This window comes from Malus sylvestris, chromosome 7 (assembly GCF_916048215.2).
Source record: "Malus sylvestris chromosome 7, drMalSylv7.2, whole genome shotgun sequence".
Taxonomy (NCBI): Eukaryota; Viridiplantae; Streptophyta; class Magnoliopsida; order Rosales; family Rosaceae; genus Malus; species Malus sylvestris.
This window is the reverse complement of record NC_062266.1, coordinates 32,541,662-32,555,829: the sequence shown is the minus strand read 5'-3', so window position 1 is coordinate 32,555,829 and position 14,168 is coordinate 32,541,662. Positions and strand designations below refer to the sequence as shown.

The 14,168-nt window shown below is 38.4% G+C and overlaps 1 protein-coding gene across 1 annotated transcript; it reads left to right on the top strand.

The window, feature by feature from the left end:
• Positions 1-10,264: 10,264 nt before the first annotated feature.
• Positions 10,265-12,586, top strand: LOC126629605 (BAG family molecular chaperone regulator 1-like). Its single transcript, XM_050299682.1, has 4 exons — positions 10,265-11,117; positions 11,269-11,525; positions 11,612-11,758; positions 11,859-12,586. The coding sequence occupies exons 1-4, from the start codon at positions 10,880-10,882 to the stop codon at positions 12,231-12,233; spliced, it is 1,017 nt and encodes a 338-aa protein (XP_050155639.1). The 5' UTR covers positions 10,265-10,879; the 3' UTR covers positions 12,234-12,586.
• The last annotated feature ends 1,582 nt before the right edge of the window (positions 12,587-14,168 follow it).

The window sequence follows — 14,168 nt, the reverse complement described above, 5'->3', positions numbered from 1 at the left end:
TCTCTCTCTCTCTCTCTCTCTCTCTCACAGCAGCAGCCATGGAAGCTTCACCAGCTCTGTCGCACATAGGCTTGGCAGGCCTCGCTGTCATAGGGCAAAATCTCGCCCTTAACATCGCCGAGAAAGGGTTTCCGATCTCCGTCTACAACCTTCGCAATTTTGTGCTCTCCATCGAACGGTCCAGATCCGTTATTATCCTCATCAAAGCTAGAGGGGAAGGAGGACGAAGAGGGGAAGGAGGACGAGGAGGAAGGAGGACGTAGAGAACACCAAGCGCATGCACCGATACCGCACATCAGCCATACGTCACACAGCCCTCAGGCTCTCGGGCTGGCAATCCCCGTCGGGCCTATCGCTCGGGCCTGACCTGTCCCTCAAGCTTGCATACGCTGGAGCCCTATCCCCCGGCCGTCGGGCCCTTTCTCCTCGCCTGTCCCCCGAGCAACTTTACCCTTGGAGCCATCCCCCCAGGCAATCCACTATTCAATCCACCATGTGAACAGTAACTGCCCTAATGAACAGTAACTGCATTTTGCATCTCCACCCTTGCACTTGAATAGCCCTGGCAATAGGCAATAAAATATTATTATTTTTTTTTTTACAAAATAATACTAAATAAATTTATTCGTAATTTCGGATAAGATATTTTAATCGTTCTCGTTGCGCCACGTGTCATTTACCCAAAATGACTATTATTGGTCATAGATTTTGATAAGATTTTTATCCAATGTCATCGTGCCACGTGTCGTTATCTTTTCAGAATATTTGAGGATAGATTTCGATCAAATTTTAAATCGTTCTCGTTGCGCCATGTGTCATTATCTGAAAATATAATTATTGGTGATGAATTTCAATAAGATTTTTATCCAATGCCGTCGTGTCACGTGTCGTTATCTTTTTAGAATCTTTTAGGATAGATTTCAATGAGATTTTTAACGAATGACGGCATGCCACGTGGCATTATCTACAACCTAATCATTTCAGAATCCTCCATATAATCCATCATCCATCCTGTTAAATCTCACACCAATTTTCTCAATATCTCTATCATTATTCATAGTTTCTACTTACAATGTCTTCTTCTTCAAGCATGATGTGGGAAATCGATCAAAAAGAGGAAGAATTGTTTAACCAATCTAAAGGAATGTTCAATCTCCATATAGCCCAAAATGAGAAGGAAGAGAATGAGGAGCGGAGAATGAGAGATGACGAAGCAAGAATGGCCAGAGACTCACCTTCCCGTCGAGTCATCCAAGCTGTGGGTCAGATATGCAGGCCCACCCGTTCTAGAAACCTTGATAGAAGCATGCAACAATGAGGTGAGGAGCTGTTGGACGATTATTTTGTCCATAATAGTGCATTTCCTGATACGTATTTCAGACATCATTTTAGAATGGAACGACATTTGTTTAACAAAATCATGATTGCTGTTTGCAACCATGATTCTTACTTTGTGCAAAAGAAGGATGCTTGTGGTGTTATGGGTCTCATTCCCAAGCAAAAAATTACTGCTGCGTTGCGGATGCTTGCGTATGGAGCAGCTACAAACCAAGTGGATGAGATAGCGAGGATGGGGAAATCAACCATTCTTAAGTCCCTGATGAGGTTTTGCGGAGCAATCAAATTTATCTACACCGCAGAATACCTCCAGAAACCTACTCACATGGACTTGGAAAGGCTTCTGAAGAAGGCCCAGATGCGAGGTTTTCCTGGGATGATTGGGAGCATTGATTGTATGCATTGGACGTGGAAAAATTGTCTAAGTGCATGGCAAGACGCTTAGGGAGACAGAAAATGAGCAAAAAGTATCATTTTGGAGGTGGTGGCATCCTTTGATACATGGATTTGGCACGCCTTTTTCGAGGTTTCGGGAGCTCAAAATGATCTCAACGTCCTTGCCCAATCCCCAGTGTTCAACGATGTCCTGCAAGGAAAGGCACCAAAAGTCACGTATGAGGTCAACGAACGTATGTATGACGGGTCATACTACCTAGCTGACGACATTTACCCAAGGTGGTCAACATTTGTCAAAACAGTGCCACGTTCGTGAAGTGCAAAGGAAAAACACTTTGCAAGGTGTCAAGAGGGGTGCAGGAAGGATGTAGAGCGTTGTTTCGGTATCCTTCAAGCTCGCTGGGCGATCGTCAGGGGTACTGCCAGATTGTTTGATGTAGAGTCGCTTCGATCCATCATGATGACGTGCATCATTCTTCACAATATGATTGTGGAAGATGAGTACGATTTTGAAGCCGTTGATGAATATGAGTTAGACACGATGAACAATTCAAGAACACGTATATATTGTGCTCATGATGCCACCGATGAGCCCGTGCAACATGAGCCATTAGAAAGGGATGGACGTTACAATAAAAGGGTCATTCAACGATATATTGCATTTCAAAGGCCAGACATGCACAATGCCAGACAAAATGACTTGATAGAGCACCAATGGATAATTGAAACAAGCTGAAGATAATTAAGTTCATTTAGTGAGGTTTTTTTTATTTGGTATGTTTATGTAATTTTATTTGGTGTTTTTTATTTTAGTTCATTTAGTGAGGTTTTTATTATTTGGTGTGTTTATGTAATTTTATTTGGTGTGTTTTATTTTAGTGAGGTTTTTATTATTTGGTGTGTTTATGTAATTTTATTTGGTACGTTTTATTTGGTGTTCAATACATTGGAAACAACATAAAATACTCAATTAAATAAATAATAAATTACAACCCAAGGTGATTGGAAAATTATGGGCTCCGATTACAAAAAGTACTATATTCATCATCACTTAACCAATTTGTCCTGCTAGGACCATCTCCTCTTGCTCTCACTTCTCTTGCACGCCTCCTACGCACCACATCCTCTTTCTCCGACTTCCAAAAATATTTAGAATTTGGAGACTTCCCTTCTAAAGGTGTGTTCATAATCTCACGATCTCGTTGAGCCATTCTTTCTTCTCTAACCAGTTCCCTTTCTTGCCTAAGTAGCTCTCTTTCTCTCTGATTAGCTTGAAATTCTCTCTCCATAGCTGCAGCTTTTGCCTCCTCTCTAGCCTTATCAGCCTCAAATTTCGCCATTTCTCGCGCTAAAGTCAATTCACCACGGCGAGTAAGTTCTTCCATGTACTTTGCATAATCATGCTTGGAAGCACTTCCATTTCTCTTTGAAGCCTTCTTACCTTAAGGCCTAATTGGATAACGGGTCGAACCCGACGCTTGTTCAAGGATGGGCGTTTCGGGCACTTCTTCTGCATCATCTTCATGCGAGTCATTATCAGGTGTAGAGTATAGCGGGGTGCTGTTCATGACAACTTCTGGACCGACAGGCACAACTTTGAATTTAGGACAATCTTTGACAATGTTCCAACATTCCCACCGGTTGAATGATTTATTTTTGCTTTTGGTTTTGGCACCATACCAAGCTTGTGCTTGAATTAGCTACACAATGGGGGAGAAGAAGTAATTATAATCAAAGTAGGTAACAAATAAATAATACAAACAAATAAATATAATTAAAGTAGGTAACAAATAAATAATACAAACAAATAAATATAATTAAAGTAGGTAACAAATAAATAATACAAACAAAAAATTATAATCAAAGTATGTAACAAATAAATAATACAAACAAATAATTATAATTAAAGTAGGTAACAAATAAATAATACAAACAAATAATTATAATTAAAGTAGGAAACAAATAAATAATACAAACAAAAAATTATAATCAAAGTATGTAACAAATAAATAATTCAAACAAATAATTATAATTAAAGTATGTAACAAATAAATAATACAAACAAATAATTACAATGTAAATTTGGGTATAGTACAAACAAATAAATAATATATTGTTACTTGATCCGTGTAATTTTCCCCACTTTGAAGATTACTACTTGCTTGTGCCAAGGCGTCTCTCCAAATACTAAACGATTGGCTAAGTAATTTCTAACGACTAGACATCGATTCTTTGGTTCTACTCCCACCCATTTTTTCAAGATAATTGGTATGAATAAGACTCCATATTTCTCGTAACTGCATCTGTGACATCCCACATCGCCCAGGGGAGTGATCCTTAAATGTATATTCCCATCTCTACCTAGCACGAGGCCTTTTGGGAGCTCACTGGTTTCGGGTTCCGTATGAACTCCGAAGTTAAGCGAGAAGGAGGCCAGAACACTTCCAGGATGGGTGACCCACTGAGAAGTTGCTCGTGAGTTCCCAAAAATAAAACCGTGAGGGAATGGTAAGCCTAAAGCAGACAATATCGTGCTACGGTGGTGGAATGGGCCCGGGATGTGATGGACCCAGACCGGGATGTGACAATTGGTATCAGAGCCAATCCCTGGCCGGAAGTGTGTCGACGATGACGTCAGGCCCATAAGGGGGGTGGATTGTGACATCCCACATCGCCCAAGAGAGTGATCCTTAAATGTATATTCTCATCTCTACCTAGCACGAGGCATTTTGGGAGCTCACTGGCTTCGAGTTCCGTAGGAACTCCGAAGTTAAGCGAGAATGAGGCCAGAGCACTTCCAGGATGGGTGACCTACTGGGAAGTTGCTCGTGAGTTCCCAAAAACAAAACCGTGAGGGAATGGTAAGCCCAAAGCGGACAATATAGTCCTACGATGGTGGAATGGGCCCGGGATGTGGTGGACCCGGGCCGGGATGTGACAACATCTCATTACCCGTACGCGAACTATGAGTAACTTCAACCCAGCTAATACACAATGCAACATCTTCAAGAAGCGTCCAACCTGCATCAGTAGTCATTTTGTTGAAAAAAATTGGATTGAAGCTTTGAGAGAAAGATAGGAATGTGGTTGAAAGTAGTTGAGGAAATATGAAATTGTGGTGTAAAGTAGATGATAATGAGAAGGTATTTATAGAAAAGTAGAAACATTTTTTTTTAATTTTCAGATATTTTTTTGGATTTTTTACAATTTTTAAATTTTTTTTATTCAATAATTAATCTCTACCGTTGGATTTAAAAAAAAATTGAATTCCAACACTCCAGATTGTGCCACGTGTCACAACGGTAACTTTTCTTAATTTTAAAACTATTTTTCTTTTATTTATAAGGCATATTAACATCGACCGTTGATCTCATATCGAACGGTTGATATTAAATAAGATTTTTTTTTATGTTTTTTACCGTTGAGATCCAACGGTCCAAATTAAAGAGCCGTTGAGATCGAATGGATCGTGGGAAGCCACGTGGCTTCCCAACGGTAACTTTTCTGTCTGAAAAGTATACTGACTTTTCTGAAAACTGGTCGGGCGACGCACCCCCACACGCGAGTGGGTGCACATGCCTGACAGAAAAAAAATAAAAAAAGGATTAGACACCAGGGTTGGCGTCAGCCTGGCGTCACACCCATTCGGGGGCTCGGGCTGTCAGCTCGTCACAGGCCTGGAGCTCAGGCCTCACCTCCGCTTGGGCTCCTTCAAGGCTGGAGCAAGTTCACAGGGCCTCGGGCCCTTTCCTCTCCCATGTCCCTCGAGCAATGTCTATGGGTGGACTTGCTCTTAGAATTAATAGTTTGATAACCATTTTGAATCTATAAGCTGACCAACTATTTCCTCAAGAAGATCCAAATATGGCCTCCCCATCTATCGAATTCTTCTAGGGTTGGTGTCACATCCCGGCTCGGGCCCTTACCACATCCGGCCTCGACTCCGCCATAGCACGATATTGTCCGCTTTGAGCCCCGATCACGTCCTCATGGTTTTGTTTTTGGGAATTCACACGAGAACTTCCGAGTGAATCACCCATCTTGGGATTGCTCTCGCGCGAACTTGCTTAACTTCGGAGTTTCGATGGAACCCGAAGCCAATGAGCTCCCAAAAGGCCAATGAGCTTCCAAAAGGCATCGTGCTAGGTAGAGATGAGGATATATATATAAGACTTACAGGATTCACTCCCGTGGACGATGTGGGATCTTACAGTTGGCTTCTGGTTACACATGTAACTGGGTGTTCTATGCTTTTAACTTTTTTATTAACATTTATCACTATTTAGGGTAGGTTTATGTTCTTTTGCCTTTGTCCCTACTATTTGTCTATCTGGTCAACTGTCAAGATAAACCCTCTTTTAATTTACTTATTAAATTATAAGGTAGAACGTATCAACACTCCAAACATAAATGGTTATGTTATTGATATTTTCAAATGTTGTAAGATAGTACAAACGATAGCCAAAGAAGCATTCAAACTCAAACATAAAAATTAAGAACAAGAGTATAATCTTAGTTAAATATTCACAACTTGAAATAATTACGGAGCACATAAAAGACAAAAAGTAAAGAATACCCCACGAAAACAAATTCTCATCATAAAATAAAAACTTCGACATATCCTAATGGAGAAATATTTTATGCTCAAATCTCACTCAATTATATTCTTCTTATGTTAAAATTTCTCAAATCAGTGGACATAAAATCTTTTTCTAACGAAGCCATGCACGTTAAAAATATAATTAACTCTTGTTTTAAAACACACACAAGCAACAATAACAAGAACAAGAAGTCTGTGTCTGTCTGGATGTCACGTGCCTCACAAGTTAACATCAGACCCACAGAAAGTCTATAGAACCACCGCGAGGCAGTGCAAAGGCAGTCCCCGGGCGATGACCCAAATTCATACACCAAATGGTCGGTATCCAGTCCCCAATCAAGGACAAGACTATGAATTAAAATTGAGTTTATTTATATTAAAAATACTCATTGGAAAGTTTATTCATATTAAAAATACTCCTTATTGGATGCTACTTCCAAAACAAAAAAATATAAAGAAAATTACAATAATTCAACTAATTATTATTTGTTTTAATTAGGATGGATGGTGTGGAAGAGTTTATGAGTATGTTGTGCGATTGTTGCATGGTACTAAAACTCAAGGAAATTTTTTTACAGGATGACAATAAGACCAATACTATTTTATGGCACATAATGTTAGGGGATCAAAAAGCAAGACATGGAGAAACCGATTGTATCCAAAATAAGAATGCTTTAATTGATGTGTGGGCACACGAGAAATGATAAGATTAAGAATGAGAATATCTGAGGTAAAGTAGAAGTGGCCGCTATTGAAGATAAGATGATAGAAAATCGGTTAAGATAGTTTGAACACGTGAACTGAAGGCCTACAGATGCTCCAGTTAAAATATGCGACTACGAGATGAAGACTCATGGCAAAAGAAGTAGATGAAGACTTGGGAAGAGACTACTATAAAAAAAGATATGATGTGCTTGAAGCTAACGAAAGATTTGACGCAAAACTGAGTAGATTTGAGATTCATATAACTAGCCTTACATAATAGAATAAGGTTTTGATAAAATAATAATAATAATAATAATAATAATAAATAAATAAATAAATAAAAACATAACATGATATCATAAGGCACAGTTGTTGTTTTTTGTTTTGGCTTTTTTATTTTTTATTTTTTTATTTTTTTGTTGTGCAGGGGCCGACAGATTAGTTAATGAGAGAGTTTTCAATCAGAAAAAAAAAGAGGAACAAAATTTAAGATAATCGTGTAATTAGAGGGAGGTAATATGTCGTAGGTTGCACCGTCCCCATCAAGCCACGCATGCGTAGACTCCCAACTTTAACAAATCGCACGATTCAGACTTGGCTTCGACTCTTTGTATGGCTTACAGTTCGCAACGTGTCAGATGACCCCCTCGTGTTGGCTTGCATGTAGGGGAGTGTCGGTGAGACGGTGGCATTTCATTGTGGCGTAAATTGTTTATTTTTTTTTAAGGTTTTTGTTGTGGTCTATTTTATCCAAGTTTAGGATAGCCGGCGGCAAGAAGAATAGAGAAAGATATGTGTTTGTAGAATTGTAAGGGAATATGTGTGTTGTTATCCCTTCTACATTGTGTCTTTATGTATAGTAGTAAAAGAAGAGAATAATTCCTTCTTCCCTAAAGAATACAAGATACAATAGGAAATAATAATTAGAATCAAATCTAATCTAGAATTTATACATTTACACTTAAACTAGGAATGTTTACAACAATTTTACTATTTTTGAAACTTTTAAAATACAAAACATATGCTCTTTAGTATTATGATTAATGATTTTTTTTTTTACTTGTGAGTGAGAAATTTTAGATTTAATTATCGTCAATGACGTATTTAAACCAAATTATTGTGGCCCATAATGAGACTCATCTCATTTTCACTCTCTTGATATATATATAGTATCGTTGTTAAAAGAAATATACAACATTTAATATCCAACTTCTAGAAGAAAAATTTAGAAAAAGACTTTGACCTGGTCCGGTTTATTATTTTATGGTGATTATTCTTGTTCATTTTCTTCTAAAGTTATGTGGAATTAGGTGTTTTATTGGTTTCAAAATTAAAAATGGCAAAAGAGATGCCCAAAGACTATTATATATGAAATTATATATCACTCTGGGTTTCTCTATTTGCGTAATTAGTCATGTGTATTTGAGTTGTTCTCACAAGTTCTCATATGAATTTGTTTTAGCTTTTACTCTGCTTAAAACTAGTTAACTCAAATAACACTAGCAACAATTAAATTATATTTGTAATCAACTAAAGATTTTTCCAAGAAATGCCCCGAAATCTTTGTTTAATAACCTAAAATCACGTCTGGGTTGAAATCCAAGTAAAATATGACAAAGGAACCAATATCAATATTTACACATCCTACTTCACACGGATTTTTCATTCATGGAAAAAAAATATATGGAGATGTAAAAGGTAATTTACGTGTTGTGGAAAATGCATGCTAAGGTTATATATCTTGATTGATACCATAATTAGGAGCATCACCCAACCTAGTTATGAAATGAGCATGATCCAAGCTAGTTATAGTGCTATGAAATCAATCTATACTCCGAAAATCGTAAACTAGTACCCTAAACTTCCGTTTGTTCGGATAAACTATCTTATACTGGACTAGCTATATAAATTAAACTGAACTGACTTAGCTTGGACTCATCAATATAAAAATTGTGCAATATTTGATGCATTGTCGAACAAAGTCACAAATTACTATTTATTTTTTCTTTTTAAATTATTTTGCCTTTAAAAACATATTAAAAAACCTCAATCCCTCCCCCTGCCAGCCACCACGATCACTTCTCTCTCACACAAATCACAACCACCTATGAAAAGGAAAGGGGTTTTTGTGGCTTAATTAGAGGAATTCTAATCCATTACATTAACAATCTGAAGATGATTAAAAAACTCATGGCTTTCTAAAGCAAATCACACCTGAGTTGTAGAGAAATTGAAACCCAAAATACAAATACCCATTTTGCGATGATAGTGAGATAGGTAACGATGAGCTTCGATTTGAACACGAGCTCCAAAAATACTATATCGTAAAGCTGCACGATTTCCTCTATGTTGGCGGGTGGTAGAAACACGAAGACGTCGGAGACAGAGAAAAAAATTCGTTTAGATTCTGGTCCAACTCAAAAATTGACTAATTTGGTGATTGGAGAATGGGAGCCACAAATGCCGCTGATGTGCGAAGGGGAAGGAGAAGGTGGGATTTGAGGGCTCGTTAGCAATCCTACGGTGACCAACAAGATTGTTAGCACCGTGTCAACGACGTTCTTAGTTCGTGCAAGTCCTGTTTAATCTCATAAAACGTTAGTTCAGAAAAGCAAAAACATATTTCAAAAGGGAATTGTTATTAGCATTCTAAAAATCTTATTTGACATTATAAACTTTATATAATTAGAAAGAAAAATACACGAAGTGTAGAATATGATTTTTAGAATGCTAATAATAATTTCCTTTTATAATTCCACAACCAAAAATACAAAAATAAATAAACGTAAAGGTTGAAACACGTGTGCTGCAACCCTTAATTACTACCCACCCACGGTTTAACCCCAAAGTTAGCGCCGACCCTCCAAGTTAATCTTCTACTTGTTGACCTCAAACCCACCGTAATTAGCAACACAATGATTACGTCGCCATTTAATTCCCAAAGTACCCCGATCCAGACACGTGTCGAAACATAAAACAAGGTACGACTATTTTTTTATCCGAAGTGCGCAGGTACAGGAACACAACCCAGTTCGCTGTACGACCCAAATTTCGTTGCCGTGTTTTATTTTTACAGGAACTTTGGCGGCTTTTTTCACTTTCTTTTTTCGTATTTATTTTCTTACATTTATTTTTGTAAAATAAATTAAGTAAATTATTATTTACGCATAATTATATGTGCCTATGATTTGATCATATATACATGCAGATGTAGAATAATGTGGTTCCAATTCCAACAGCTCAGTAGGCTAGCTGGCTTCCCACTTGTTTCTTTTACTCTTTTTATTTTTTTATTTATTTTTCCTCCTCTTCCTCTTCCTCTTCCTCCTCCGCGAGTTCTCCAGAACAAGGAGAAAAAAAAAGGAGAACCAAAATTATCAGATTGTTAGGTTCTGATTTCGCATTGATTTTCCCGGCACCACTTTGGGAAATCTCGGGGTTCAGCTTACTTGGTTCATTTTGTTTTCTCGGGAAAATTACTGTTTTTTTTTTCCGGGAGAAATTTCTCCTGTGTTTGAGTTTAGTCTGCATTTTTTGGCCGAAGATCCGGGTCCTGGTGGGTTCTGTGTCGGACCCGGTTCAGTAAACCTTTCCTTGTTTCTATCTTCTAGCGCAAGGCTTGAACTTTAGAGGTGAATGACTTGTTGGGTTTATTTCTTTCTCAAGACGCCATTAAAGCTGTGGCTTTTCAGCGGTTGGTGTGACGCTTCTGGGGTCAGAGCCTGAGAATTCTGAAACAAGGGTTTTGTTCTACAAGCCTTTCTCTCAATTGGGTTGTTTCTAATTTTGTGAAGCAGATAAAAATCTGAGAGATCTTTCGTGGAAAATTAGAGAGTAAAAATGATGAGGATGAAGACGAAGACTACAGGGGTGTCACTGGCCGAGTTGAATGGAAGGTCAGGCGGCGGCGGAGCTGACTCGGGGCAGGGAGAGTGGGAGCTCAGACCGGGAGGAATGCTGGTTCAGAAACGGAATCCGGACTCTGATCGGAACTCGGTGCCTCCACCGACAATTCGGGTTCGGGTCAAATATGGGTCAATTTACCATGAAATCAGCATCAGCGCTCAATCTTCTTTTGGTAAATTTTATTCTCAATTTGCGCTTCTAAAATGGTATTTTTAGCATCATTCAAATTACACTTTGGAATTGGAATTGGAATTGAGAAATTTATGTTTGAGTGGTTGTTAATTACTTATGGTGTGTAAAATTGTGTAATTTTTGTTGTGCAGGGGATTTGAAGAAAATGTTGGTTGGACCGACTGGTTTGCACCATCAAGATCAGAAATTGATATTCAAAGACAAGGAGAGGGACTCGAAGGCTTTTCTCGACATGTCTGGGGTGAAGGACCGGTCGAAGATGGTGTTAGTTGAGGACCCTATTAGCCAAGAAAAGCGATACCTTGAGATGCGACGCAATGCCAAGATGGAAAAGGCTTCGAAGTCCATCTCCGAAATCAGCTTGGAAGTAGACAGGCTTGCTGGCCAGGTATTGTTAAAGAAGTGTATGCAAAGATTTTGTGTAATTTAGAATTTTGTGTTTTGGAAATTGAAATTTGGCTTTGGGAACTCTAGGTGTCGGCTCTTGAATCAATTATCAGTAAAGGTAAAAAAGTTGCAGAGCAAGATGTGCTTGTTCTGATTGATCAGTTGATGAACCAGTTGCTTAAATTAGACGGAATCATGGGAGACGGAGATGTGAAACTACAGAGGAAAATGCAGGTAATTTCGATTACTAGTCATGTTAGTGATCACATTCCATGGATTTTGCTCCACAATTTGAAGCACAACTTTAAAATGCGATCACAAATTTGTTTTGAAGGTAAAACGCGTGCAGAAGTATGTCGAAACTCTAGATGTATTGAAAGTTAAAAACTCCTTGCCTAGCAGCAACGGAAGTCAGATTCCAAAGCAAGTTCAGCAGAGGCATTCAAATGGTCATTCCAATGGGAATGGACATAGACTAGCACCGATTCAAGAGCATCAACCAAGGCGTTCAGTTGGCTATTCACCTACGCATAATCAGCAACTGCAACAGCAAGAACAACCGTCAGGGCAGTCGGCATCAGGGCCGGTAGTTGTGACCACACAGTGGGAGACATTCGATTCTGCCCCGGCATTGATCCCAGCCTCTTCGACATCCAAGGCCGCCAATCAATCTCCCTACCCTAGGTTTAATTGGGAATCGTTTGAGTAAGCCGCCATATACCATGTATTGTTTGTGTGTGGATGTGTTTTGATATGGTCGTCTCCGATGGGTTTGCTATATCTTGTACATTCTTTTCTGTACTTAGAAAATGTTTTCAACCCCTTTTAATCTGCCATTCAGGTCATCAGAAATAAATGGGGTTTACTACAATAGGGATTTATTATCAGTATGTTCTTTCTCGAATTCTGTTGTCCTCGAATTCGTTTTCCATTTTCTGTGGTTCTGGTTTTTCTTATACTCCATAAATTTGGCTCTCTGTATATTTGTTACTAGAGGAATTTAGTGTCCAAACTTTCAGATGTAGATCTCTGTCTCTTAATCCAATGATTTAAATTTGTGTCTCTCACAAGTCACAACTCACTCTCCCTCCCCATCCCTTAATGGCGGAGAAACTAACCTACACTTCTGATGCTGTGATTGGTTTGAGATACTAAACACGGGGAACGAAGTTCTTTTTCCCTAACAAGGCCCAAAAGCATTTAAGATACTTCCTACGAGAAGCAGTAGTTATGTGTTTCTTGCATGAAGCAAGAAAATGCTTTTTCAAAATTCACTTGCCAGTTTATCAAGAATTGATTTCAAAAGCATTTTCATCAAAAACTTTTTCAGCCTTTTAAAAATACTTCCAAACGAATCCTAATCCTACCACTATCGATTGCTTCCAAACGAAGCTAATGCAGAAGCTCCACTTTAACTACACCACAGCCACTCCTGCAACTAAAATGAAAACCAAGAATTCAATGATGATGGATGAGTTAAAAAATAATTCAATATATTGTCGGTCACTTTCCAGTGGATTCTCTTTGTTTTGCTTTTGGTGTCGGAAAAGGATCGTCGCTGGATCAATTTATTGGGAATCTTAAAGATCTCGTGCTCATGATCGTTTCACCGTTTATCGTACATTGTGTAGTCATAAATTATTTCAAAATTAAGATTTAAAATTAAATATAAATAATAGTTAACGAAAATTGACTGCACGATCTAGGGATTTCTAGAATTCCTATAAAAATGATCCAGCGAAGATCATTTTCCTTTGGTGTCAACCCCTGTCGATTCACTTTAGTTGCAAGTCGTACAAAAGGAGAAGTGGTTGCAATTTGGCAGTACTATATATCATGGAATTAACATAAACGTTTCCAAGAGAACTCTGGGATGCAATTGTCCAAGTAGAACAATAATTGCTCACTAATAATGTATCTAATCAACTGTAAACTATTAACCAGACACGAGATAAGCCAGTTGACTAAAGCAGTATGCATGCTTCCTTCACTCGTGTCCAAAGGATCACTTGATAACAACGAAAAGAATCACGTGGCCAAGTTGATAAGAGGGCACATGCTTCATTCATTTCGTATAAATTCTAGAAGCAATTTTGTATATGACTCATCTGAATGAATGAACAAAACAACATGCATGTATTCGACGCTCAGGCTTTTACCAGAACACAGTTGGCATCAAGCAGAACAATTCCTTTACCCGAATTTTGAAGGCATCAATCGAGTAGTGGAAGAAACGTATTGAGGCTTTTGTGGGAGCCAAAAATGACTCCTCCACTAAATAAGTCATTAGCACACCAAACATGAGGAGTGGAGCTACAATCAAGCAACATAAAACCCACTCCATTGAACATGGAGAAATAGAAGGAGAGTGGAACTTGGAGCCCAAGACTTGAATGCCTATAAAAGGGCAATAATCCCATCAACATGGGGGAGAGAGGTATGAGATCGTTCTATATTTTACAAGCATCTTGAACCATGACTAACTTGAGCGTCGGAGTGTTTTCTTGCAGGTCTTCCTCCTCTCTTATTGATAGTGAGCGAAGATGATATCTAAAGCTTCTCAACATGATTATAAGATTTACTTGTTAGAGGATTGGAGGAACCGAAATTTTCCGCTCCAACAGTTTCTCAGTTGATTTGGTTG